The sequence below is a fragment of the Chroicocephalus ridibundus genome, chromosome 2 (genome assembly GCF_963924245.1).
Source record: "Chroicocephalus ridibundus chromosome 2, bChrRid1.1, whole genome shotgun sequence".
Taxonomy (NCBI): Eukaryota; Metazoa; Chordata; class Aves; order Charadriiformes; family Laridae; genus Chroicocephalus; species Chroicocephalus ridibundus.
The window spans coordinates 27,850,248-27,876,994 of record NC_086285.1 but is presented as its reverse complement, the minus strand read 5'-3'; the positions used below and the strand labels follow the sequence as shown (position 1 = coordinate 27,876,994).

General features: G+C 42.9%; 1 protein-coding gene across 7 annotated transcripts in view; it reads right to left on the bottom strand.

Annotated features, from left to right (window-relative positions):
- Positions 1 to 26,403, bottom strand: part of DYNC1I1 (dynein cytoplasmic 1 intermediate chain 1) — a 196,826-nt gene extending 170,423 nt beyond the window's left edge. For 2 of the 7 annotated variants that reach the window (XM_063324873.1, XM_063324876.1), the window contains exons 1-4: positions 26,093 to 26,403; positions 9,133 to 9,250; positions 6,494 to 6,608; positions 3,411 to 3,552 (exon numbers count right to left, since the gene is read on the bottom strand). In XM_063324873.1, coding sequence (XP_063180943.1) covers positions 3,411 to 3,552; positions 6,494 to 6,608; positions 9,133 to 9,240 — 365 coding nt within the window. In that variant the 5' untranslated portion in view covers positions 9,241 to 9,250; positions 26,093 to 26,403. The remainder of the gene's footprint in view (positions 1 to 3,410; positions 3,553 to 6,493; positions 6,609 to 9,132; positions 9,251 to 26,092) is intronic. The other 5 variants (XM_063324875.1, XM_063324878.1, XM_063324877.1 and 2 more) reach the window with 3 other exon arrangements.
- Positions 26,404 to 26,747: the final 344 nt, after the last annotated feature.

Sequence of the window (26,747 nt, the reverse complement as noted above, 5' to 3'; positions counted from 1 at the left end):
CATGACAAATAGCAACGTGGTACTAAAGATCAAGCAGGAAAATACCCCATAAAAAACCTGGTCTGCGCAGGACGGAAATGGTTCCATAATTCAGTGCTGTTACACAGTCCGCCCTACACCTTCTAATAAGCTTAATGGCATCAGAGAAAAGACAATGTGCTCCAGCTATTGTGCTGGAGATAATGGACAATGGTCCTGCAGGACAGCAGCACTACTAGTCCATAGATCGTATGGCAGAAGGGACCATTGTGACCACATAGCTTTTCTTCCTGTGCAACAAAAAAGCTGTATGACTTTCCTGACCGAATTCTTGCTTGAGCTACTATCTGCCTGTCGGACAGGCACATTATCCTCAATGAGAAATGTCCAGTGATAGTAGATCCAATAGAGTCTTTAGGTAAATTGCTTTAGCAATTCATTTTTCTCACCATTAATATTTTACAAAGGTTTTCTGGTTTTGTATTTGTCCAGCCTCAATGCCAAACAATTTGCTGCTCTTACACATTGCCTGCTGGAGCCCTTTTGCTCCCCATATAACTATTACACTTGGTGAGCAAGTTACCCCTTAGTTTTCATCTCACAAAGTAAGGTAGAGTGAGGTCTGTGGTTCCAGCGTAACTACTTAACACTGTCCAAACCCTCACCAAATGATCAGTTGTCCTTCCTGAAAAGTGGATGTCATAAACCTGGATTTCTGGCTAAACTACGTTCACCGTTCTGTAAGAAATCACAGCTGCCTGCCAATCAAAACACGCATCAGACATACTTGGCGATATTAGGACCAATATATTAAATCTGACAACTACCAGAAGTGCCAACAGCTCCCAGAAGTATGAGCCCAACCTAATTCTGCACCAGAAACCGCTGCCCCAAATGGGAACATACAAAGATCTCTTACTTTCTTCAAAGCTTTCAACGGGGCCTCTCTGCTGTAGTGAACCAAAAATCTATGACTTCACAGCCTTTTTTTTTAAATATCCATATCTTTCCCTGGAGAACACTTCAGCAATAAGCAATCAGACTGCATGCAGGGTTTCTGCCAGCCTATGTGAGCTCATTATTTCTGCAGCAGCGTTAGCAGCAGCAGCAGCAACAGACGAGCCATGATCTCCGAGATTGGGGCTTTAGCAGCTTTGGAACTAATCTGCTCTACTCTAATGCCTGTGCTCAGTCTACCGTTGTACAGCAAATTCGCAGCAGAATGGGGAAAAGAGGAAGATCTTATAAGCACAATGGCGTGAGAGGGGATCCAGGGAAAGTGCCCTCTATCATAGAAAGCAAAATGGAAGGATACATTAAAATGAAGCAGAGCAGCCTTGCTTATAGAGCTAAACAGGCATTCATATATGCAGTAGTCAAAATAAGTCAGAAATATGGTCTAGGCATCTCTCAGAGAGGAAACAGCTGAGGTGGTCTCATCCTGTTTACCCACTGTGATGACAGGTCTACCAACGCCTTCCTCTCCATGTTTGACCGCTCTATCACACGTGCACGCTTGAGTGCACTTGTTCACACAAACACACGCTGAGCGCGTCTCCCTGCACCCAGTGACAAATGAATTTAACTACTTGCCACCCCAAGACTATCTACAGGTTACACAGATTCCCCAGGGCCTGGACCAGACGTCATCATTTTTCCATCACCACAAACCAATTGCTCCAGGCAGACATCTGCCAGCGGCCTTCTTGGCACGCAACAGAACCCTGTCAATCCCAGAGAGGCTGGCAGGCAAACTGGAGGACTATAACAAGGTCTTGGGATTCCCACTGAATTCCTAGTATGGCCACAACAAGACAGAAAATGAATCCAAAACGAAAGCCCACAATGCAGTACGTCATGAGCTTTGAAGAAGAGGACAAATGCCGTTCTCCTCTGTGGAGACACGCGGTCATGTGCTTTCATTGCTTGTTGCTGACAGAGAGTCAAAGTGCTAGCGCAGGTCACGGTAAAAGAAATCCTTCCAAGGTCATCTCACTACCTTAACAGTAAAAAAGTTACACCATTAAGGTTCAGAAGAAAAGCAGGAATGCAGAAGTCTCCATCCAGCGTTGTCATAGCTTCATGTAGGAGTGTGGGAAATAACTTTATCTGAAAGAGCAGTCTATACTTCGCTTAAAAACATTTTTAGTTCTGCTCAAAGTACTTTGACTTGATGAAGTCTACTGCGTTTATTTATGAATGTAGCATTACCCTATTTACTGTGTTTTGAACTGCCGTATCTAACAGACTAGGGCTTTCCTACTTAGCAACCTCCGTTCCTTCTACAGGGCAGACCTGGGAGAAGGGCTGAGCAAATTTTGGCGGCAGCTGTGCAACCTCCACATCACAATGGACGGTGTCTGCATCTGTCTGAAGGGGGACACAATATACTTTCAGCTTGCAGAAGTGTGATTTTTCTAAGCAGCAGGCTGGTGTGGTATAAAAGCTGGTGACGAGAAGCTCTGTGACATTACTGTTTATGTCTGTAGAGGTACGGTGTCTACTCCTAAGCACTGTGAACTGCAGAGAGCAATCACTGTGTTTTCAAGCCATTAGCAGGGTCTTGGCTCACAGATTTGGATGAGCTGGCAGCTCAGCTTTACGTTGAATTAGTTTGACACAGAAAGAGCTATTAGGACCTGTGTTTTACATTTCTCAAAATACACAGTATAGTTGCTTGCACCTCTTCTTACTTGAACATATGCTCCTTTACCAGCAGCATCCTCCTTCCTTTTCAACTTCAATTATTTTGGGATTGCCACTTCATGTCTTATTTCAGCCGTACAAAGAAAGATCAGAAGGTTGCTCTGGTGCCCATCCCTTACACACACCCCACCACCCCTTTCCAACAAGAGAGAGCTGCTTCCCTCCCATTCGGCATGAAACTCTCTGATATCTGCAGTTTCCAAGGCAGAATTGCCAGCGGGTCCCGGGGAGATTCAGCCTGTTTCTGTACAAGCTCATCCCGGTCGTTGTCACTGTCAGCGGCACACACTGCGATGAGCAGCCACACAAGAACCGAGGCAGCCTGGCGTTACACCTGGGAGGACTTCAAAGGGGGCTGGTTATGTGAACCAAGAGAACTCACATGAGTAACAGGTTCTACCAGCAGGCACTTGCCCCTGTTTTTAGTGTATTTCCACACAGAACGGCAGCTTTCTGTGGGCCATTTCAGAGGCATAAATTCAGCTGTTGCTTCCAATATGAGGTGTGTGGCTCAGAGCTCAAGAGCCACTTGCTGCATGCATTTGTTTACCTCCCATCTGAGACCAGTCCTACCAGATAGTAACACAGGGTGGAAAACGCAGAAACAGAAGTACGCGTGAGATACAACACATTCTCATTTACAGAAGCAAAGGTAAAAATGGGGAAGAAAGAGCGAAGTGGAAAAAACCCCACATTTATCCAATGCTATTGACTCCGTGTCTTACCTGCCTATGGGTCCCAGATCTCCCGAGTCCTGGCTGCCTGCGTCACTGGGTGTGCTCACTGATTTCGAAGAGGGAGACATAGGGGTTGGGACTAAATAATGAAAATAACAGGTATCCCATGTTAACACATGCAGCGACTGCACTGATGAAGAGCAGTGTCAGACAAATCAAAACCAATGGACCAAAATGATAGTGGATGAATGAGTAGGAGAGTTTGAAATGGTGAAAGCAAATAAGGAAGGAAAGAAAAAGAAAAGGAAGAGAGTCAAGTGAATTTTAAGTCTTCTAGAAGTGTTAAAACTGACATGAATTTAGACAGGACTGAAAGCCCATTGGGAATCTACAGGTAATCAATGGAGGAGATATCTGTGGAAATAAAACAGCACTCGTTTTCTCGGGTATAGTTTAAAGTTGACTTGCAAAAGATTTGAAAGGTATGAAGAAATATCTGGGGTTAGTCTTGTCAAAAAACTAAGTGAACTCTTCTGGTAAAGTCAAGTAGGCAATAGAACAAGCATACTTTTCAGATTTCCAATTTAAATCAAAAGCCAGTGTCCTTTATATATGGGCTAAGGCTGCAGTGTGGAAATGACATCAAAAATAAAAGCTAAATAAGGAAATCCAGCTGAGTTAAAAATCATTTCCCAAAGATTATGAGAATACATATTATTTGCTTAGCAATCTTGTTTTCTTAAGTAATTTAGGTCATATAAAGTTTCCATTTTGGGTGGGACGTGATTTCAACGCTCAGGGAAAAGTTTCCCTTGGTTTAGATACTATTTGCCCAAGTTCTAGAAATGATTTTCTCTTTGGCTTGCCAGGGCTTTGAAGCACATTTCATGCAAAGGCAGTTTGGTTTCCTGAAACAGGAAAGGAAGTTCATAGCTCAAGGTCAGCCTGAGTTAAAGCTCTTCAGCAAGGAAATAATAAATAAAAAAGTAAAAATATCCTGATTTCTTTTAAAATGGTTTCTCCAAAATATTTAAAATGCAGAGATGGCTCCAGTCAAGATTTAATGCAAGTATTCTTCAAAGCAGCCACATTGAATAAAACACAAAAAGAGGTTTTAATGTGAGAGCAAAGTTTTCCATTTGGTTTAAATCATGTGCATTTCCTTTTCTAGATTTAATGGAATAAAACTTTAAACTATTTTGTTATGCTCTATAATGTATAATGACAGACCTGTCAAGAGATTTGGATTTTCCATGTGGTCAAACATTTCATGCAGATTCTCACTAGAGACTGTCACAGAAATGACTGCAGCGTGAAAAGTGAATTCATCTTCGTGACAGCCCTTTGGCAGGTTACAGGTATGTCGTGGCTGTTTATGTATTCCATATTCACAGCGGGATCGGGGTGTCATATGCATATGTGGAGGCAGAGTTAAAGCCTCCTTTGTGTATTAATTGTGAGCCTGTATACAGGGAATGGAAGAGGACAAAATAGTATTGTTCAACTAAAATGATTCATCTTCTCTGTGAGTCTTCATGTTCTTTTGATAGTATCAAACACAAAATAATTATGGAGTCATGGAATGGTTTGGGTTGGAAGGGACCTTAAAGATCACCTAGTTCCACCCCCCCTGCCATGGTCAGGGACACCTCCCACTAGACCAGGCTGCTCAAAGCCCCATCCAGCCTGGCCTTGGACACTTCCAGGGATGGGGCATCCACAGCTTCTCTGGGCAACCTGTTCCAGTGCCTCACCACCCTCACAGTGAAAAAGACTAACTAAGACTAACTAAGATAAGAATTGATAATTTCCAACATGAATATATGTGTTTAGTTAATCACGTGATAAGGACATATATCCTCAATTTTAGATAAATATGAGTATTTTAAATGCTAGAACATTACAAATGTATCTGATTTCATAATATCACTATTTAATTTACAAAACATATTTTATGATACATAAAAATAACCTGTTACTTGTCAGACAGTTTTTCTGAGAAGTGCTATTTAAAAGCTTCAGTCACTATATGATAAGTTATAAAAATAGTAATTTGTCTCAAATGTTGCTTGATGCAAGTTATGAATTGAAATCTCAATTCAGAATGTCACAATCTACTTGCATATGAACCCTAAGCGTCTCTTAGGGTGCTTTCCTAAATCAAGGCCTCAGTATTTTGTCGAATTTGGAGTTCTTCCTAAAAATTATAGGCAAGAATATCTAGGGGTAAAATCCTAGATTCAGCCCCAGTGAATTTAATGACAAGGCTTAGTATCTCCAGAGGGGCCAATATTTCAGTTAAAATAGTGGCAGTGATTCTGGATTCAAGGGAGAAGAAAGCAAAGGAAGGAAAGGAAGGAAAGGAAGGAAAGGAAGGAAAGGAAGGAAAGGAAGGAAAGGAAGGAAAGGAAGGAAAGGAAGGAAAGGAAGGAAAGGAAGGAAAGGAAGGAAAGGAAGGAAATTTCTCAATTTTCTCACTCAATAAGTGAGACAGAACTTAACAAGATAACCAATATTCCAGTACTGTAAACTTTGCCACATGTATTTATAAACTGAGGACTTCAGATTCTAGAACTGAAACATCAAAACCAAAAAAGAGGTTGAGCACATGAAACCAGATCTCAAATCTACAATAATAATCTGATGGTAAGCTTTTTGCTATTTGTGATTTGTGATTTTTATTTCCAGTTTTGCTTGATTTTTAAAGAAAATCAATGGGAGTTCCCACACAACTATGCTCCTCCTTCCTTAGCAAATACTTAATCTGAATTTTTGAAACAAAACTTGCAGCTAATAAAGTCCAATGTTTATAATATTATTTTGTGGGTCATCAGACAGGTATGAGAGAAGATAAAACAGTCCATCAGAAAAGAAATCACTGCTGGTATGCAAAACCAACCTGCATTACGTTCGCAAAAGTTTCTTGAAGAAATGAAACAGATGTTTTTGGCAGTGACAAGTACTCAAAATGCCATGAGCTGGTATATGTGAATGGTATGGCAGGCATTCAAACAGAAGAGTTCACTTCACTAAAACAGCCAAAAATCAAAAAAAGCCAAGCATGCTTTAATAGAAAGAATGCATTCATTGTGGCAGAACTGAATGCTTTACAGTGTGCTGCTCTTAAATACCTAGAGGTGGTTCTGGGGATATACCAATGCTCTGTAACAAAGCTTCTGTCTCTCTCCTTTTGCGGTCTAGGTCAGAATCTTCCTGAGCTGGCTCCTTCTTTTGCTGTAGATCAGCCTGAGTCAAAACAAAACATAACAGAAAAGTTTCATCCACATATAATCAGCTCTGGCAACTGGGTGTGTGGAAAATATTTATATGCACCGCTGCTTCGGTACACTTTGAAATTCACTTAGATTTGGTTAGATAACTTAGATAATTTATCCTCTATATATCGGTAACAATATTTTTCCCTGAATGCATGGGAAAACTGATCTTTGCACGTATATTTGCAAGGATTTTTACAGTACTCTGATGGACATCTCCTGCCTCAGACGTAACTCATTCAGCTAATATAAAAGCTGACCATAGAATAACAGATATCATTACCCTGAATAAAAACGGCCCCTTCCTACTTACTCATGGGTCAAGAAATAAAATTCCAGTGGACTTCAGTGATGTAGCTTAAGGGCCTACATTTGGTCTCAAGCACTGGCTGGCAATTAAAAATACTTTCTTATAAACGTCAACATCTAACAGGAGCAAAGGAAAGGGCTAATGTCTAAAATAGGATTTTGGCAGCCCTGGGCACTAACAGCCAAAACCAGTGGTCCACAAGACCCATCTCTTTTTGCTTAGATATTTATATCTACTTGGAGCTTCCATACATTAACCACCTCCCGCTCTGGTCTACTGGGACCTAGAAACAGGAGGAACAACACCTGCATTAGCCAGAATCCCTTACATTTGGCTCATCACTCCCCAATTTAGTAAGATGGAAGGACAATACTGATACCCTAGCCTAGTGGTTAGAGTACTCCCTTGAAAGGAACAGGCTTGCAGCCCTTCTCCCAAGCAGATAAGCGAACTGAACCCATGTCCCACTTTGTGGTCTAGTGCAGTAACCAGTAATGCAAGTAAAACAAAACGCAAGTGGTAGTGCCTACCATTTTGTCACGTTGTAAATACAGCAATCCCAGTATACCTCTCGCAGAGGATGTCTGGCAGCATCTGCCTCTATAGTTTGGATCCTAACATCACTTCCAAATCGGCTGGCCCTACCTAGCCTCCACACAGAGAGGTTTTCCTTTCCGCCAAAAACAGTGTGGGGCACAGGGGACTCGCACAGTGCCTCAGCCTGGGGTTGACGTTGGTGCAGGCACAACAGAAAACCTGGGAGTTCAGAAGCATCCCCATGTTCTCCAGTTTAGGTACGGCCAGGATGCAGAAGAACACTGCTTTTACAGACAAAGACAAAGTCCAGGCATATTCCTGTGCTCAGGTCTTCGCATGAGCTAACCTGAAGTATCTCACGGTATGTAGGGTTGTAGACAACTCTTCTGCACCAGTGTACATGGCTAAGCACCTAAGTGAATGTGAGATGTCACTCCTGGAGCACATCAGCATCACGTTTACGGTGCCGCAGTTAGGCACCGCAGTGGAATCTGTAAAGCTGAGTGTCCCGAGCTCGATCTGGCTATCGGGGGCAATGGAAAGTTCCAACCACCACAAGATCTCCATGAGGCATAAAATCAGAGGCAGGGGACAAAAGAAAGGACTTAATAGCTTTCTCGAGCCATTAGCTTGGCTCCCTTCCCTCTAATTCATTAACAGGCTAGTAATGAACGCAGAAAATGTTAACGTTTGAAGTTCTGCGTACAGAGGACTGCCCTAGTGACTCCAGGAGCCTCACTGGAGGGGGGGGGGTGTGCTGGTAATTGCACAAAAATGGCTCAAATGAAAAAAGATTAAAAAGACAGCCAAAACTAGAATGCCGATTTCTTGGATCACATCACACTTCCACAGTAATTCCATGAAATTCATGTGCAATATTAAAGTGTCAGTTTAAAAGGAAACCAGTTATTAGTAAAGGATAACAGGTGCTTTAAACTATGGTAAGTGTTGACATTTGAAGGAAAGGAAACATAATCACTTAATGCTTCTCTGACTTTGCATGAAAATGAATATCCACTCCCTGTCAATTCTCACCTCTATTCCACTAAGTGACTGAATAAAAAGAAGTACAAATCCCTTAATGAAAAACCTAATGCATATTGTCAAGGACAAATAAACTAATACGTCAATCAAACTTTAACAGAACTGAAAGATGCACCCATGCCAGAAGATGAAAATGCAATTGCAATTATGTTTTACTTTACTGGAGAATAATAATTGTAAATCTGTTACCTTAGCTAGTAATCAAACTAGTCTTCAGAGTACAAAAATACATATTTAGATTGTAATGGCTTGAAAAAAATGTAAGCCCTCTTTCTGTCTTGCTCCACTCTCCACTCCCTTTCTATTGAAGGAGAGCCCAGGAAAAAAGCATTGTGGCAAATCAATTTTTTTTTCTACACACACATACACATCATGTTGTCTAAACTGTTGTCATCTGACAGTGAGGTGGTTTTAAAAGCAATTCCCTCACACCAACTTTCTTGACTAAAAATAAGCATTTTGATTTTAAGGTTAGACTGATGTGGGTTTGAGGATCTCATTCCACATGACAGATACCTTGGGGTATACAATGCTGGTATGTCAAAACCTCAGCAAGCCCCTTCTGCAAGCATGAGCTATCTAAAAGGCGCTTTTGCATATTTACCTCTTTCTTCTTCCTTTCTTCCTCCTTCCGTTTCTTTTCTTCTCTTATCTGAGCCAAACGCTGCTTTTTGCGCTCAAGTTCTGCTTTTAAATCACTTTTGTCTGACATTTTGACTCTGCTGGAAACAAAATTATGGAAACCAAGGTGAAAACAGAATTAAATGTTTTCCCTATTTACTGAAAAAGATACTTAATTATATCAAAAATAGTGCTTCTAAAATTGCTACAAATATATTTTTATAATAAACACCAGCCCTTGGACTACAGTGACATTGTAGAAAATAGGACACTTGTTTCACAATTTTTATTTCAAGAAATCAGACCTGAATATCGCCAAACATGGAATATATTTTCAGATCATCTTAATTAGAAAACTACCTTTGTGAAACAAACCCGTTTGTGTCTGCTGTTCAAAATAATGCTTTCATGTTTTTTACACACTGAAGCTAAAGTCTTTTGATTTTCATCAGCTTCAGCGGCTCTGCCAGGCTGCAGGAACCCAGATCCACAAATGGATTTCAATTTTAAATAGCAAAATGAGATCTGCCCAAAACCAGCCCCATACATCTTAGATAAGTAATAATTTTACACGCAAAAATGGGAAACGTGATAGCTTTTCCTTCTGCAGGTGCCTTGAACAGCTGCCATCCCAGGTCCCCCCGTTCCACCGGTACAGCCCCATGCAGACCACCAGCTCCGTCTCAGTATCCTTCACACACTCAGCCCTCCAGGAAGCAAGCTTACCAAGCTACGGGCTATCCTACATGGGCATCTCCTCCACCCTTTCCAGGGAAACCTTGGCCATTCCCCCAAAAAGCTGCAGACAAGGCACAAAACCAGGCAACCCAGAAAACCTGAGCATCTCTTTAACGAAGCAGCACATTGCTCCGCCAACAGTCTCGTGCTCAGATCATCTTCCCAAGAGGTAGGAGATGTGCCTAATATTCCTGATTTGACTCCAATCACACAAACTTAGCAAAAGCATATCTTCTGAGCTACTGAAACACCTCTCCTGTCACTTGGTCTTAAACACAATTCTCTGTAGGACAGCGTTGTGAAGCCATGTACACTCTTCATGTTTTAAATCTCTGTCAACCTATGCTGTTGTTACGTGACCCTTGAAAATGAAGGGTAAAGAGATATAAAGTCACACCATACAGAAACAGAGCGAGATCTCTAAAGAACATAAGGTATCAATCTTTTTCTACAGTTTTAAAACCCCACCAGTGTTGCACTAATCCATAACAAGTCACAGATAATTTATTTTCTAACATCATCACCATTATGGGCTGTCATCTAACTGTATCAATACTGATTTTCGTATTAGCACCTTACTTCAAAGACAGTCCTAAGACTAATATAGACATTCTCAAAAAGACCCAGCTATGCCTTTCCTATTAATTCACACATCACTGACCACATCCACCACTGCAACCCAGAATCGATCCGATCAATGGCAATGCCACGTATACGCAATGGAAGTCTATTGTTTGCTTGGTGCAGGGGAAATTTCAATGGCAACTCTCCATTAATACTAATGAGAACTCCACCCACAGCAGGTGGGTGGATGACTGGAGACTCAACCTATATCCTAAAAATTATATGGCACTTTCACCCCTCAGAAATTCCTCTGGAGTCATCAGCTTCTTTCTCAAAACGATAAAAGCGTAGTTAGCCCAGGATATGGAGGCTATTGCCAACAAAATGTCACCTGCGCATTAAATGCAATCTTGGCCCCAAATCCTTTGTTGTCTTTGCAGGCATTTTCCTTCAATGAAATAAAAGAATAAAATGCGGAATCATAAGAGGAAACCATCCAATGAAAACAGCAGGCGTAAGAGCAGCATTAGGGATGCCAGAGGGCCCAGTGCAGCCGTATCTGTGTGTGGACCACACAGATACACTTGCCAGTCAAACGCCCTGCTCAATTCACAACAACTCACCGTGAATGGTATAGCTAGGAAGGACATTGAACTGATAACGAACCAGACCACTGGGTGCACTGGCTGTGGGGAGAGGACCATCATTTCTTTATTCCTCCATCACTCTGACCCTATTCATGATGACATTGTTTTCAATTTGAGAAAGAGAAATCAAAACCGTCATAAAAACTGCATTTGATATTAATAAAACGAAGAAGTTGCACCTTAAACAACATTAATCTGTGTGATTAGTTGACACAAGCAAGCTATTTTTTAACATGGGAAACGCCCGGATGAGAAAACAAGCTTTTTCATGGCAGTGTAGGTAGTATTTTGCTTACCAATCTGCTCAGGATTTGTGGGTCTCTCTCAGATATGGCTGAAATCCCATTTGAAGCAATTTTCCTAATCTGTTGGACACATTTGAATTCTGATTAAGAAGTTCCCCCTCAGAGCCCTCCGGACTAGATAGAGTTTTTGCATCCTTTTAGTTCTGCAGTTTGGCAACAGAGAGCAAGCTCCTGTTTCTATGCAGAAAATATGCAAATGCATTTTAAGGCTTATGACAGAAACCCTGAGGTTTTGGCATCCCTTTCAAGCTGTTTGTCAGATATCAATGAACAGCTTTCTAAAAATTCGTTCCCTTAATGTCAGGGAAACTAACTAGCTTTTTTCCTCATTTTAGCATCAATGGTTTAGTGCCTGGCCCATTCTTTACAATGCTCCGGTCAGGGTGATCAAATCCTATTATAACTTTGCCCTATTTTTAACAAAACAGATCTTACATGCAACAAAGAAGATGTATTAAATTTCCTTCAAAGAATGTTACTAGAGCTGGGTTATAGAAAGAAATTAATCTCAAGCTACTTTCATCCTGCACATATTATAGCCATTCCTTAGCCCCCTCAAACAGCTTACCAACATTCAACCTGGCTATTTACAATTTTAGCACAAATTGAACACCAAGGGCATGTAACCACCTTTCTCAGATGTCAGCAAGTCAGCAGTGAGGAAGGAGGCAAGCACATTCATCGCTCCACTTGGCATTAACCACAGAGTTAACACTCTGTATTCATTACTGGGAACAAATTCCTAATAATTGCCACTCTGAGTGCCAAAAGGCATGCCGCACGAAGATAAAGGCAAACAGTAAAAAAGATTTACTTCTAGCATTCTCTGTGGTGCAGAATGACAGCCCAAGGCTTATGTCCGACCTAGTCTTCTCCGGCCTAGGAGAAGTCATTGGTCAGAGAGAAACAGTAAGGAGCACGTTTTGTAGTGAAGCAATTAAATCACCTATCTGGGAGAAGGAACACACAGGATCAAACACATTGAACGCTGCATTAAACGTAGAAATACTTCTCATAGCAGGGCAGAAGCCTAGGGCTCCCCTCTTCGAGGGAGGTGCATAATCTTACATCAAGTTCTATCTTTTTTTGGCCCAGTTTACTGTCAAGTGACACAATTTTAAGAGGAGGGAGTCCTCCCACTCCCGAATAGCTTACACCCAACTGCTAAGACAGGTTCTTGAGATGTAGCAGGACACGTGGACGTGAACCACCTTGCACAGAGAGCACTTGCCTGCACTCCCCATGCACTGAGGGAATTCTCTTTTCTTTGAGCTACTGGAGAAAGGAGCCTGCTCCTCCTGGCATGACTTTTAATGAAACTGACTGCTGTATTTCAAGATGTCAGTTTTCCCCATATACATTAAATATGCCTCACTGTTCCCTCTTAGGCTTGGAAATACAGTTAATTCCACTTACACATCAAAGGGTCACCAGACCCGCCACGATGGCAGCCACCTGGGCATGTGCAAATGCAGCGCTGAGGCTGCTGAGGACTGAGCTCTTGGACTTCACCATCTACTGGACTTATCTCACTAAATCTGCATGGACACAATTTGGATGCGGAGGTATCCTTACCACCAATGCAGGTAAAGTCAAAAGAGTCTGGGTATCCTAGGATGTGATTCCACTTTTCCTAATGCAGATGTCTAAAAGCAGTTAAGATTAAGCATGTCCCAAAGCCACCAGTTCCTCTCCAACGATGATAACGGGCCCTGGGTGATCCGTGAAGTTCTAGAAATCTCCATTGTAAATGACTCAGACTGAGTGAGAAGAATCCTGTCCGTAATATGCTCCCAGCAGTTCCTTTCACCTCTTGAAAGACTATTTACTTTCATTTTAAAATAGTAACGGTGTTTGCGCTAACTTCTCTGTACAGAACATACACAGAACTACTCCACAAAGCTTATCACACAGGTAGTAACATCTCACGACCATTTCATTAGTGGCAGCCCTAAGCATGGAAGATGCAAACAACAGTATTTTACTCTCGACTGGACTAAAAGCCATGGAAGTCCTTCTATAGGTACAAACCTATAGACTTATTACAGTTTTAGAATAAGCCACAAGGTCTTTATCAATTATCAGTATCACAATATTTGAGCAGACATTTTTTCTAACCATTTATATGAGCACTTAACAGCAGAAACAGCCACAGGCATCTAAAAAAGTTTAGTACAATTGCAGAACTAATAAATTGTTACTTGCCAGAGACATAAAACCACAGAGTTGCAGAGGTACAAAGAGTGACAATGCACTTACACAGCTTGGACTAAATATACGAAAAAATAAGCACGAAGTGCCCAACGTGTAACGAATAAAATAAAAACAAAGACAAAGAAAATTATAACAGTGCACATTTTTTATAAGCAGAAAAAGAAAATAAGCCATAACGTCTCCCTCCTCTTAAAGCCTGTTCTTTATACCTCCTCGAACAGCATCTTGTCTGTATGCTATCACCGAGCTCATCTAAAAAGAAACCTAAATTTCCAAAGCTGGTAGGAGATAAAAAACCCTACAGATTTTATTGCTTTTTGGCGTTTAGGGGATTTTTACATGCTGTTCATTCAAGAGGCTGCACTAGAGTAAAACTATATTCAGCACTTCATGAGCCTCCAAGTCTTTCCCGCTTTGTGACTTCCTATGTTGTCTTTTTCATTATTACCTCCATTGCAATTACCAAAGGGGTTCATCAAATACTGTTACACATGGCATTAGTCATCCTGTGTAACTAATCATAAATAATTGATGTGTTAATATACTTTTCTAAAATAAATAGGCAGCATCTAGCACTTGTAGATGCTGTACATGTATTATTCATATGCGTTCATAAAGAGCCAGCTACTCTTGAATCCAAAACTGCAAAATGTCTTTAATTTGAAAGGGAAAGGAAGTTGCACAATAAAATACATTACTCGGTGATTTTGGGTTTTAAAGAATAGGTTTATAGTGTGAGTACTATTACAATTGAAACTATTACACATGGAGTTTTCTACTGGAAAAAACGATTCATTTCTATTACATACCACATTTGTCTCTATTTTATACAAACACATTTCCTACAGTTAGCAATATTCTACATTTTTACAACACAAAAAAATCCCGTGGGATCTACCTATGACTTTTACAAGTGTAAAGCGTGCATGCAAAGTACGGAATTGTACAAAGCAGATAAACATCTTCGGCCTGCAAGAAACCAGAGGGAACTGTTACCCTAGCATAAATACATTCAAATCCATATTATTCACTTGAAAATAATGTTTGAAACACGCTTCAAATGGGCAAGAGGGGCTAGAATCATCTTCTTGACAGCAATTTTTAAGTAAACATATGAGTACCTTTTTTCATCATGCATCAGAATTTGTACTTGACTTCAGTCAAATAACATAAATACTTTTGTTGAATAGGCATATCAATGTTTACAAGATGACAACAATGGGCAAATATTTGCTGCATAGCATTTGCAGTATTTTAAGGAATCTCCTGTGTGATGAATTCAGGGAAACACTAAAATCGGAGAGACTAAGTATTTTTTTCTACATAACCTTGAGGCAAAACAGACAGGCTTTTTACACTGCATCTGTGTATTTATCTATAAATAAAAATGGTTGTTAAGTGTTAGATTTCAGGGAATGTAGCATCTTTATCCTTCAGCTTCTGAAAATTTCTAGCAGATGGGCAAAGGTCTTGTACTTTGTTCTGTAAAGGTGTACAAATTGCAGCATCCAGAGATGTGGTTCTGTGCTTCCTCCTGGTTGCCATGCAACAGGTCAGTGCATCTCTCGCCTATTTATTTTGAGGCTGACGAGGTGTAAGATATGTACCCACAACTGCTCAGTTATACTTCCCTTACAATCTATTACCATTTAATCTCTTCACTCTTGTTCTTCCATAATGGCCCTTCTACAACATGAACTCAGTCACAGCAGAATTATAGGGTCCCTATAAAGCAGCATATAAGCAAAGCTCTACTATTGCCCATTCTTCCAGCACCAGGTGTAGTGGCAATGAAGCTCATCATCCCAGTCTCTCTTGCCCCCTTAGCCTCTTAAATTTACCATGACCTTTCCAATTCCAACAAGCACAGTTCCATGGAAGAGCCATCGAGCTTGAAGAGAACAAGCTGCTGGCAACAAGTCCCTGGGAATAAGTGAGAATCTTATATAAGACATTCCAGATAGGATTAGAATGAATTTAAATACTACATACTATCAGGTCACTCTAGCAAAGGTACTGCACATTTCCCACCAAATATCCTCCCTTTATATTGAGTTCCATAGAACTCTGTAGGTATGACTGTATGTATTGCCTCAAAGAAAACTAGATTTTAAGTAGGTCTTTTCAAGTGTCTTGGATTTTCCCTCGATAAGCATTGATGAGCACAGCTATAACTGTACAATGGTCTCACATGTGGTACTGGGAGATGACCCTCAGTGGTGCGGACAATACTGACTTGTATCTCCTCAGGATCTGACTCAGCAATCGTGCACAGTTATGAAGAGCAGATGTTTTTAACAAAACAACCAATTGCACCTCTGACAACATTTTGATCTTGTAGACTACAAGATATCTAGGTATTCTTGGTCAATTCCCTCTCTATCAGCTTCCATTTCTGTTATCCTTGACTGTTTGGCTGCAGTAACACGCAGGGCTCCACAAGTAGCTCTGCATATGGCTGGGAATGGACTTACCACAGCTCTGAATCTTTGTGAGACTACGTTCCCCACACATTATCTGGTCTCACTAGTTGCACTATGTTGTCTTCTGTGAATTTCCCAGCTTGCTTCAGAAAGGAACTGCAGGATCTAGCAGGAGTGTTCTTAAAAGAGTTTTCCGACATTCAAAGAGAACCAAATGCAAGCTATAAATTGATAAGATTTTAGAGATGGATAACATAAGAGAGAGAACAGAAGCTAATCCTCAAGCTGGAATTCACTTATCTAGAAAAAAAAAAAAAAAGGAGCCCCGTATGTCATGTCTCTGATTTTAATTTCTTTTGTGTGTACATCTATAATGCTCAGGTTTCAATGATATCTGCTGCTATCATTGATATCACCATTTCTTCAAACCTATATAAAGTATTGGTTCATCATAACAGTACCAAAGTGCCGCCTAGGAGTATATTTAATGACTTACTAAGACCTAACATAGAATTTCACTTCAAGATGTCTGCTAGTCTTTCCTGAGGTGGAACAAAGACTCATTTTCTCCATCCTGCAAACACTCCAGACATTAAAACATATACTTCCGCTCTTTATGGGGGGTAAAACTGACCCCCCCAACTTTTCTACCCTCCTCCTGAGATAACCCTAGTGGTATATGGCCAGCAAACTGATACTGAAAGCCATTTACCCAAACATGAAAAATGCATGCTCTAGTGTCTGCTTCTTAACCCAGTTATGACAACTGCCAGACAGACATCGAAGAACAAGCTATGCTGCTGACATGCAGGCTTTGCTGGAAGACTTAGCCAGATATAATTTCTTTCTTAACACAAAAATACACTTTGCTTTGTGGCTGATGTTTGTGAGGATGTAATTAGGCCAAAAATATTACGCATTGATATCACCTCTGAAGTCAATACACCCAAAGATTTAGAAAGCAGGGAAGAGCTCTGGCTGTAAGAAATATGCAGAATATCTCATACGAGTTCTCATAATTTTTAAGGAAGCAAAGTGGAAGAAACAACACTACCATGCACTTTATACTTCCCAGGGCTTCTTGGGCTGTACTAATAAAGCAACATGAAGGATCAGAGCCAGCCTTAGCCAATCATCCCTCTTGATCCACATAAGCAGAAAAAGGTATGCTAAGACAAAAAGGCAAGATGACAAATGCAGATGTCTAACAGCATACTTTAAAGGACACATAAAGAACTGCAAAGAATTTGTATATAAGAGAAGACTGAGAGCCAAGAAGTCCTCCTCTTCTATTTACCTTGTCTATGGTTAAAGTATTCCACTCAGATGGGAGAAACACGGGGTTTGGTTGGTTCGTTTGTTTCTGTTTTGGTTTGGTTTTGGGGTGTTCTGGAGGCTTTTTTGCCTTGAGAGGACCGAAACCCACCTTCCTGGGGTGACTGTTGGCTAATGGGTGAGAAAGACTAGAGGAATGGAGGTGGCATTCTTAACCATTCAAGCTATTTTCTATTAATTTCTTTTCAGCAAAGATTCATTGGACCAGAAGAAGCGGATGTAAGAGAGCGAACATTAGTCCCCAACTGAGGCCCCTGGGTTCTAGTTTTTTGTTTCAGCGTTAGTTTATATTATACGTAATGATTGTTTAGTTTAAAATACAATGCCGTATTTAGCATCTGGAGCACAAGACTCCTCTTTCTTGCTGAGTGTTTGAAGCAAGATGCTGAAGAGTCCTTTCTCTTTCCTACTTGCTCTGTCACGCCCCAAAAATCTTTATACTTTAGACTTGCGTGGAGAAGCTTCAGTGGGAAAGAATGGGAGGGTGCCTACTGCAGAATAGCTTGCTGATTAGAGCATAGACGAAAGCAAAATTCTCTATAAGCAAAGGCAAACATTATCTGAGACTCCTTTACCTTAGGGAGGTCCCCTTAAAACCAGGGTGTACGAAAAGAGGGAGCACACGGCACCAGGCGCAGCTCTACATGGAGCACAGTCTGGCAGATGGGCTCATGAAACGCAAACTAGATGAAGCAGCCTACGAGAGACAGACAGTGGACACCCAGGCTGTCAAGTCTGGGGGTTCAAGGGTAAGAACACATCCAGAAGCAGAACTCTGATGAAAAAGGAAGTTTTTAGAGACTTCATGTGCTTCAGGAGCTAGGTGACAGCGAAGTAGAGATTTTTGAGGACTGCAATTTGGGGTTCTGTTTGTACACCATGTTGTCAGTCTAGATTTATCCGAGCTTCCCAGGCATCATAAGAACTTCAAGTCCGGGGAATTCAGGTACACGGCCCATATTGAAGATGTGGGCATGCTCTGCATGTTAAGAACAGCTTCCTACCAAGGCAAAGCTGGCTGACCATGAGCTCTTCTCTCCTACGCACACACGTACCTCTCAAGTGCCCTGGGTTCCACAGACAAGAAACTTGGCAAATGGGCTGACTGAGAGCAGAAGCAAACAAGTCCCCAGCCTGAATGATGGGGCAATCGCATCTCTGGAGTGCGCTGCAGATCTCCTCCAGGAGTAAGCCTCAGCGCATGACTCACTGAGCCAGGACCTCAGCTCCGGAATCTGAGACCAGGACACCAGTTAGATGTCACCAGTTCTCTTCTTCAAATGAGGAACCCAAATCTATGATATTTTTGGAAAATAAATCAACTTTTACTAGTGGTTCTCACAATACGGAACCACTGGTGGTCCACAAGGCAATCAGAAATTGTCCATGTATGGTTTCCAGCCACATTAAACTGTAAAATGTATGGGCTTATTGGTTCCAACAGAAAGTCTTGAGGATTACGAGGGGAAAGTAGTTTAAAAAGTCTACAAATCACTGCAATATCACAAGAGAGAATACCACACAAGGAGAACCCAGGAATAAGTGGGTAATACCGTTAGCCTTTAAGCAAAAACGGACATTATGCGATATGAAAAATCACGGCAGTCTTTCTGCTTTATAGGTATATATAGTATTTTAAGAAAAATAAGACAAAAAGTGGGAGGCCACTGACTTTAATTATACTTACACCTAATTCATCACTTGGTCTAGTGAGATCAGAAACTTTCTTGCAAGGAACTTGTAATTAAACTTTAAGCACTTAAAAAGTTTCTCGTATCAACACTGATGAGGCATGGTCTTCATTTAGAGACAGACTTTATTACTGACTAATATTAATATTGCATTATATCATCATTTTGTTTTAAAAGACTCATACGTTTGATTGTCAATGTGGCTGTCTATAGTTTTTTACTTCCCTGTCCTATTCACTGATAAGTAAACAATAAAACCTAGTAAGTGTTATGTACATAAAGGAAGGGCTGCTGTAAAAGGTGTGGAGAACATGAGTAGTAAGGTTGCAACATCCTTTTTTTTTCCATCTTAGCCTTACCAGAGAATATAATTTACTATCATCTTTTGAGTTCTATGCCTTAAACAGAAAAAAACCCAAACCTAAAGCTCTGTCATTTATAATTATTGGATAAAAATAGTACTGAATTTGCACAGGGTGTTTTAAATATATTTGAAGAGGCCCATAAAGGCTGAGAAACTAGGCTTTCCTCTCTTTTCTTGCTATTAATCAACTTTCTGCGAAAAAGAAAATATGGTGGGAAATAATGGGACAGTTTTCCCACGGGCTCTTTCAGTACAAACAGAGAATGGCATCACTGTTTTTTTTGTCTCCAGTACAATACCCTCCTATCTCATCAGCACAATTTTTTTTGTATTATTATTACTAGTATGGAGATAGTGAAAGGCAGGAATACAACATTCACAGGCTTTGACAAGTGCAGCAGATTACGTCCATGAATAGCTAACAGCACGCTAGGGGGTATGATTTAGGTCAAATTTCTTGTTTCATTCCAAAAGGTTATAGATTTGTAAGCCATTCATTGTTTAATGTGCCACATAGCTTATAGCCATACATATATATAACATGAACTATCTTTTCTCTTTTTTTCCAGAAGTAATTTGTGTTCCCAGGCAATGAAGACTGGCAGAAGTTGATAGTCTGTAACAAACTGCTATGAGTCTGTAACAAAGCAGTCAGAGCTAAAAAAGGACAAAGAAAATAAGAATTCATTTAGGGGCAAATTGAGATCTGAAATCCTTCAGGATTATGATACAAACCACCTTCTGGTTCAGCAGCTGCTCAAAATGTAACTAGAAACAAACAAATGAAAAAAAACCCGATGTCATACGACTTTGAACAGTGTGATTAATGAAAACGGTGATTCTTTTATATTTCTTAAAAAGAAGACAAACATGTATTATGAAGCAAGTCACATGAGTTTAGATAGTCCCCCAACTTTGTTTGCGCTGTGAGAATCAGAGAAGAAAATCTTTTAAATGCTCAGTCAGTGGAACAGTCCTTAAACCAGGACAGACAGGTTCAAATACAAGGAACCATATTAGATAGTAGTCTGGTTTGGGTTTTGTTTGGGTTTGGGGTTTTTTTTCTTTTTTTTTTTTCTGTGACCCTGTTTTGTTAAATATTTTAATTTCTGGAAATATACAATAGCAATCATTTGAAATGTCTTTGCCCCAATTACCAAGTGACCTGGTAACCACTCTGATCCTAACAGTGGTGGCCTAATGTGCAAAACACGAAACAAGGGCATGCCTTGAGTAGTATGGATTTAATACCGCTGTCTATGCACTTTAAAAGCTAAGATCTGTGTTAATGGATACAGAACGGAAGGGCTGAACAGTTTAAAGCAAGAGAGATCCATATTTTCCCTGCATGTGGTCTAGGACCTACAGTGATTAACTTTCAACAGCATAGCTTGGGGGATAGCTTTTTCTGTCCAATTCAGACTGAAAATATTAGAATCAAACATTAGAAAAGGCTTGGAGATATGGATATAAATAGATAAACAATATACCCTCCATTATACTTATTTATATTTAATCATACTAGGCAGTTTTGTATCTTCACCTTATTATAACTCCCTATTTTTTGAACACAAAAGACACTGAGTCTTTCTGCTGGAGTGAAGTGAAAAATTAATAACTGAGGAGCAGGATTTGGAATTCCTTGTACCACATCACAGATGGAGGGAGAAAAGAACAAGGAACTAAAACCACTTCTGTCCAAGGGAGAGAAGACAAAAGGGAATGGAAGACCTGTGGGGAGGAAGCAATGCGCCAAGACTAGTACTGAGGCAGAGAGAAAAGAATAAGCCTTAGAGAAGGATAGCAAGAAGGAAAAGAAATGTGAACAGGAGAAGATATCACTGGAAACAAAAAAACATGCCCTGAGAAGTTTCCCTCTGTAATTGTTTTCTGCTCAGTGGCAGTAAATGAGCCCTCTTCCTCTGCTGAATTGCACATTAATTATTCTCAGGCCAAGCAGGGAGAGTCAGCCAGCACCTGGGGAATACACAGGGTAGAGCTGCACTGGTCCAGGAGGGCTCCAGGGAGGTTTGTTCCTCAGGATGACATAGGCTGTCTCTGCAGGTCAGGCAAGCTGATCTGCACGCCTGGGAGCAGTGTTAAACATGAAAATAGGATAACATGTACTTTTACTCTAAGATTAACAGCCAAGAATCACAAGAGTAATCTGAGCAGTGATTATTCATCAGGTAACCCAGGTATCTGTGCATAGGTCAAAGCAGCAGTTGCACAGGATCTCATCCAAAGTTTGTTAAGTCATAGAATAGAATCATAGAATGTGTTGGGTTGTAAGGGACCTTTAAAGGTCATCTAGTCCAACCCCCCTGCAGTAAGCAGGGACATCTTTAACTAGATCAGATTGCTCAGAGCCCCATCCAGCCTGGCCTTGAATGTTCCCAGGGATGGGGCCTCCACCACCTCTCTGGGCAACCTCTTCCAGTGTCTCACCACCCTCATTGTAAAGAGTTTCTTCCTAATGTCTAATTTAAACCTACCCTGCTGTAGTTTAAAACCATTGCCCCTCGTCCTATCGCTACATGCCCTTGCAAACAGTCCCTCCCCATCTCTCCTGTAGGCCCCCTTCAGGTACTGGAAGGCTGCTATAAGGTCTCCCCGGAGCCTTCTCTTCTCCAGGCTGAACAACCCCAACTCTCTCAGCCTGTCCTCATAGGAGAGGTGCTCCAGCCCTCTGATCAGCTTCGTGGCCCTCCTCTGGACCCGCTCCAACAGGTACATGTCCTTCTTGTGCTGAGGCCTCCAAAGCTGGACACAGTACTCCAGGTGGGGTCTCACCAGAGCAGAGTAGAGGGGGAGAATCACCTCCCTCAATCTGCTGGCCAAGTCAATGCAAAGAATCTCGTTTGCTTCAATAGGCTTTGGAAATGTCTGATGGCTTTCAAACAATGTACATAGCTGAGTCCTGCCATCACTCTAGAGGCTAGATTCACCACCAGAGAAGTCACAGAGAAACCCCTATTACTGTCAGCAGTGACAGGGCTGAGTCCTCTGCCCTTGGAATTTCAGCATGGAGTTACGGAGTGCTGCCCACAAAACACTTCCAGAACTGCCATTCCTGCTCTGTGCCTTCTGCCGCTGCAGTGCACTCCTGGAAACGCACCAGAGCGCTTTTGCCTCAAAAGGGAAAACAAAAAGTGCTGAAGAAGCACAGTAAAAAAAAAAAAGGGGGGGGGATGGGTATAGTTTTAAGCTCAGGAGGAGAAGGGACGTCATAGCTCTCACAGAGGTGTCTTGCCTCTACGAGATCTAGCGGCTCCCACATCAGTCTGCTTCACAGCTTCCTGCAGCTCCTGCCATCTGCCTGGAAGTAGCCATTTCCCAGAAAAGTTGGCAAGATGACGCCACCTAAAATGAACAGTATTGGGGGAGCAAGCTCATGTATACTGTATACTGCCTTATTTTGAGTGCGTGCAGATGGCCAAGTGAACAACAGCTCCCAATGTCATGTCTGACTAAAAAGAGCTAGCAGGGTTTTAGATGGATGATTACCAAGTAGCAAAAGGGACATATTGTGTCTATCTGAGATTCAGACTGAGACAGGGTCTCAGGCTGCCACTGCAGCTTCTCAGACACTTTTTTACAGACAGTTCAAATTTTCTCTTTTTTAAGCAGTACCATTCCTGCATTACCATTTCTGCCTGCTGATATAGGTCAGCTGAATGGAAGACTGTACCATCCCTCATCTGGAAAGCAAGCCCCCTTATGGACACAGAAATGGGTACTCACCTGTGTAACTTGTGTTGCTCAGATGAACCATACAAGCTGCACTGCCAAAAGCACAGTTTTACTAATACAAGATGCATCTGTACTAAGGGCACTTTGCCAGCATACTCCGTCAGTATTCCTGCCGGAAAATGTCCCTTTTATACACTGACTATGTCTACAGTCCTTATGGTTTATTTCATTTAAGGTTTTTAAATTAAAAATATGAAAATATCAGATGAGTATTGCGCTGAGGTCATGAAGTCTGGCTACAGCTGCAGAAAGCCTGAGACCATACCTCTGCCGATATGAATTTCCCTATGCATCTCAGTGGGGATTTCAGTATTTGCTCCCTCTAACTTCCCTGAAAATTAAAGCCCATGGGTAGGACAGGGAGGATCTTTCTGACATCTTCCAACCACCACCTCCAAGTAGCACCTTGTCTTGGCCCTGGCATCAGTGACTCTGAAAGATTCCTAATTGCTATTTCTGGTGTTACTCAAACTGAGCCAAAGGAGCTCAACAGGGCACTCGAGGCATAGCACTAGTTAACAAGCCTTGAGTAGTCCTACAGAGGGACCATGAACATATTCTAAACCTCTGTGAGAAGAAGTCAAGTTTGAGAAGCTGAAAGATACCACACGATTACCTGAATCGTTAGCAGGAGTTGGTGAAGCTTTGAAAAACAGCAATGCCTTTCTATAGCCTTATGTTTTCCTACTTCACTGCCTTATCTTTTCCCTTCCCAGCCCATTTCACGTCATTGACCAGCACCCTGCAATGGTGAGACCTCTACCACAACCCACTGCGTCCAGCTCTACCTTGTATTCCCTCTCTCTTCTTGCAGATTGGAAAACTGATGGCAGCAAGGAATGATCCTTGAAACCTGCCATACAAAAGAAAAGGAGGCCAAGAGACTCGATCTGTTAATTTACTTGAAAATAAAGCGGGTAAGTTCTTGCCGCATCATTTAGAGTACATACACTGAAGACAGCTGCTAAAGCAAGGCTTTTATCTGAGAGACAACATAACAGGAATCAGGAACCTGAAGCTGGAAAAACACAAACAAATGCATTTCAATAATGAAAAAAATAGCCACTGAAAGGCATCACAAAGGAGGGCAGCTCACTCCCCTTCCTCCTATAAAAAGAGCTGGAAGGTCAGCTTCTTAAATTAAGATCTGCGGGGTACAAAAGAGTATTTGCCTGACTACTTGAGTAGCCAGATTTCCAAATTCTCAACAATTACTGCATGCGTAGGGTGTGGTTTACTGCTGCTCCTTAAAAGATTCCTCTATTAAACTGTGGATAACGTGGCACTGCAGTTAGTGCATTTTTAGGATAGACTAATTTGAGGCAGAGGTGTTTGGAGCTAGGAGAAATCTAGCTAATCCAACTCTAAAAAACCTCTTGGACCACCACATACTTGGCCCTCAGAAGCCTTTCCCATATCAAGGAAGATATGGGAAGCCTTTCCCATATCAAGCAAGTCCCAATCCTCAAAATAGTCCACGCACAGAGAAGAAGGTGCAGAAGGGATGTCACATTTTGTGTTTCCATGGGCTATAAATGGATGGGTTTGGGAAAACAAAATGAAGCAGAGGACGGTTATCAGAGTGAGCACTCCCAGGGGCAAAGACCTGAGCGCAGCACCAAGGTTTGTGTTGAAGAAACCCATTCTTGATGAGAAATGCTACAGAAATTACAGAAGGAATTTTATCCACTTTCACTAAGTGTGGAGATACCCTCTCTAATTGAAAGACAGTAAAAAGAGGAACTTAAAAGAATCAGAAAAGAAAACATGTAACTTCTTCCCATTAACTCAGCAAGAACAAATGAGGCACTTCAACAAAGCACAGTGGTAGTAACAGTAACAAAATTCCTCCGTGGCTCTGATAATACCCTCTATCAGGAGATAGATGGTCCTGGGATTTGCATTTCCACTCTGAAACAGGTTTTGCAGCACTGTGCTTCACGATATTTAGAGACATTTCAGAGGTAATTTAATGTCCTCATGCAGAAGCGAAGAGCTGACAAAACCCTGCATGTCAGGATAAATTACCAGGTGCAAGCGCCAAAGCCACGTGCCAACTTCATGTCAGGTCTTTCCATTTCATCCCCCCTATAATAGCAGGCTAGATTCCTCGGTCTAGTTGAGCATCCTTATTTTGTATATATTTATATTTGAAATTTGTACTTTCTGTCAATGCTAATATTGACAGAAAACCATACTTTGTTCCAGTTAGTGAGACAGGGGCTTTGTCTGGGAAATATCTAGGGGCATTATGCTCTCTGCTGACCCAGGGGGATTCTCGGGAAGATGTAACCATAATAACATCCTTTTGAAAATGTATTTCAATGGACTACTACTGAAAAAGGCCTCTCATTGATTCCTTCCTCCTCTCACCCTTTTAGGGAGTCACCTTCGGAACGGGAAAAGATCTAATTCCCCGCCTGCTGGCGCCGTGGACGGGAGTGAACCCGCAGTTGCTCGCGCTATGCAAAGAATTAAAGATGGGAAACTTTTTTTTGCCCCCCCCCCCCGCCCCCATCCCCTTTTGTTTTAACCCGCTCGGCGCCGGGACACAACCGGGGGAGGCTGCGGCAGCCCCTCGCGGCGGAGCGGGACGGCGAAGGGGCCGGTGCCGGGAGGATCCCCCGGGAGCGGAGCAGGTGCCGGTGCGGCCGGCGGGGCTCCCCGCAGCCCTCCCCGCCCGCTCCCTCCCCGGAGACGAGCCGCCGGGGTGGAAAAGCCCACCTCCCGGAGGGGGCCGGCGGGGCAGCCGCGGGGGCTGCCCGCTAAGCCAGCCCGGCCCGGGTGCCGAGGCTCCGCCGCCGCGCCGAGGCTCCGCGGCCGCTGCGCATCTCCAACGCCACGGGAGCCCCCGCTGGCCCCCTCCGCCGCGGCACGGCCCCGTCCCGGCCCCCCCGCGGCTGCCTTACCTCCGCCGGCGACCGGGAGATGCGGGGAGGCTCCCGGAGCTGCGCTGCCCTCACCGAGCCCCCGCCGCCGGAGGAGCGGAGGGTCGCCCCGCTGCCCGAACGGCTGCTGCCCGCGGCGCTGCGCCGCTCCGTGCGCTGCCGTGCCGTGCCGTGCCGTGCCGTGCCGTGCCGTGCCGTGCCGTGCCGTGCCGCGCCGCGCCGCGCCGCCCGCCGCTGCTGCAGGACCGCCGGCGGCGGCTGAATGTGCTGTCTCACGCTGGACAGGCTCCTCCCGAGAGCTGCTGCTGCCGCCTTCCTCCTCCTCCTCCTCCTCCTCCTCCTTCTCCTCCTCCTCCTCCTCCTCCGCCTGCGCGCCCCCGGCAGCGACACCCCCCGCCGCCGCCGCCGCCTGGCAGCCCAGCAGCGGCCGGCGGGGCAGGGGCGGGCGGGGGGGGCAGGTGGGGGCGGCGGGGCCTCCTGAAAAGCGGGGGGGCCGTCCCCGGTGTCTGCTGGGCCTGGACCCCCGCACCTGGCCCCCCAGCAACTCCGGCCTGAAGTGGGCTCCTCCAGCTGCTCCGAGGTCCCCTCGCTGTCACCCCCACTTTGGCACAGGCTCCCCCCCTCCCGCAGCAGCCTGGCCGGCAGCTGCACAGCAGCCTGGCTGTCATCCCCACAA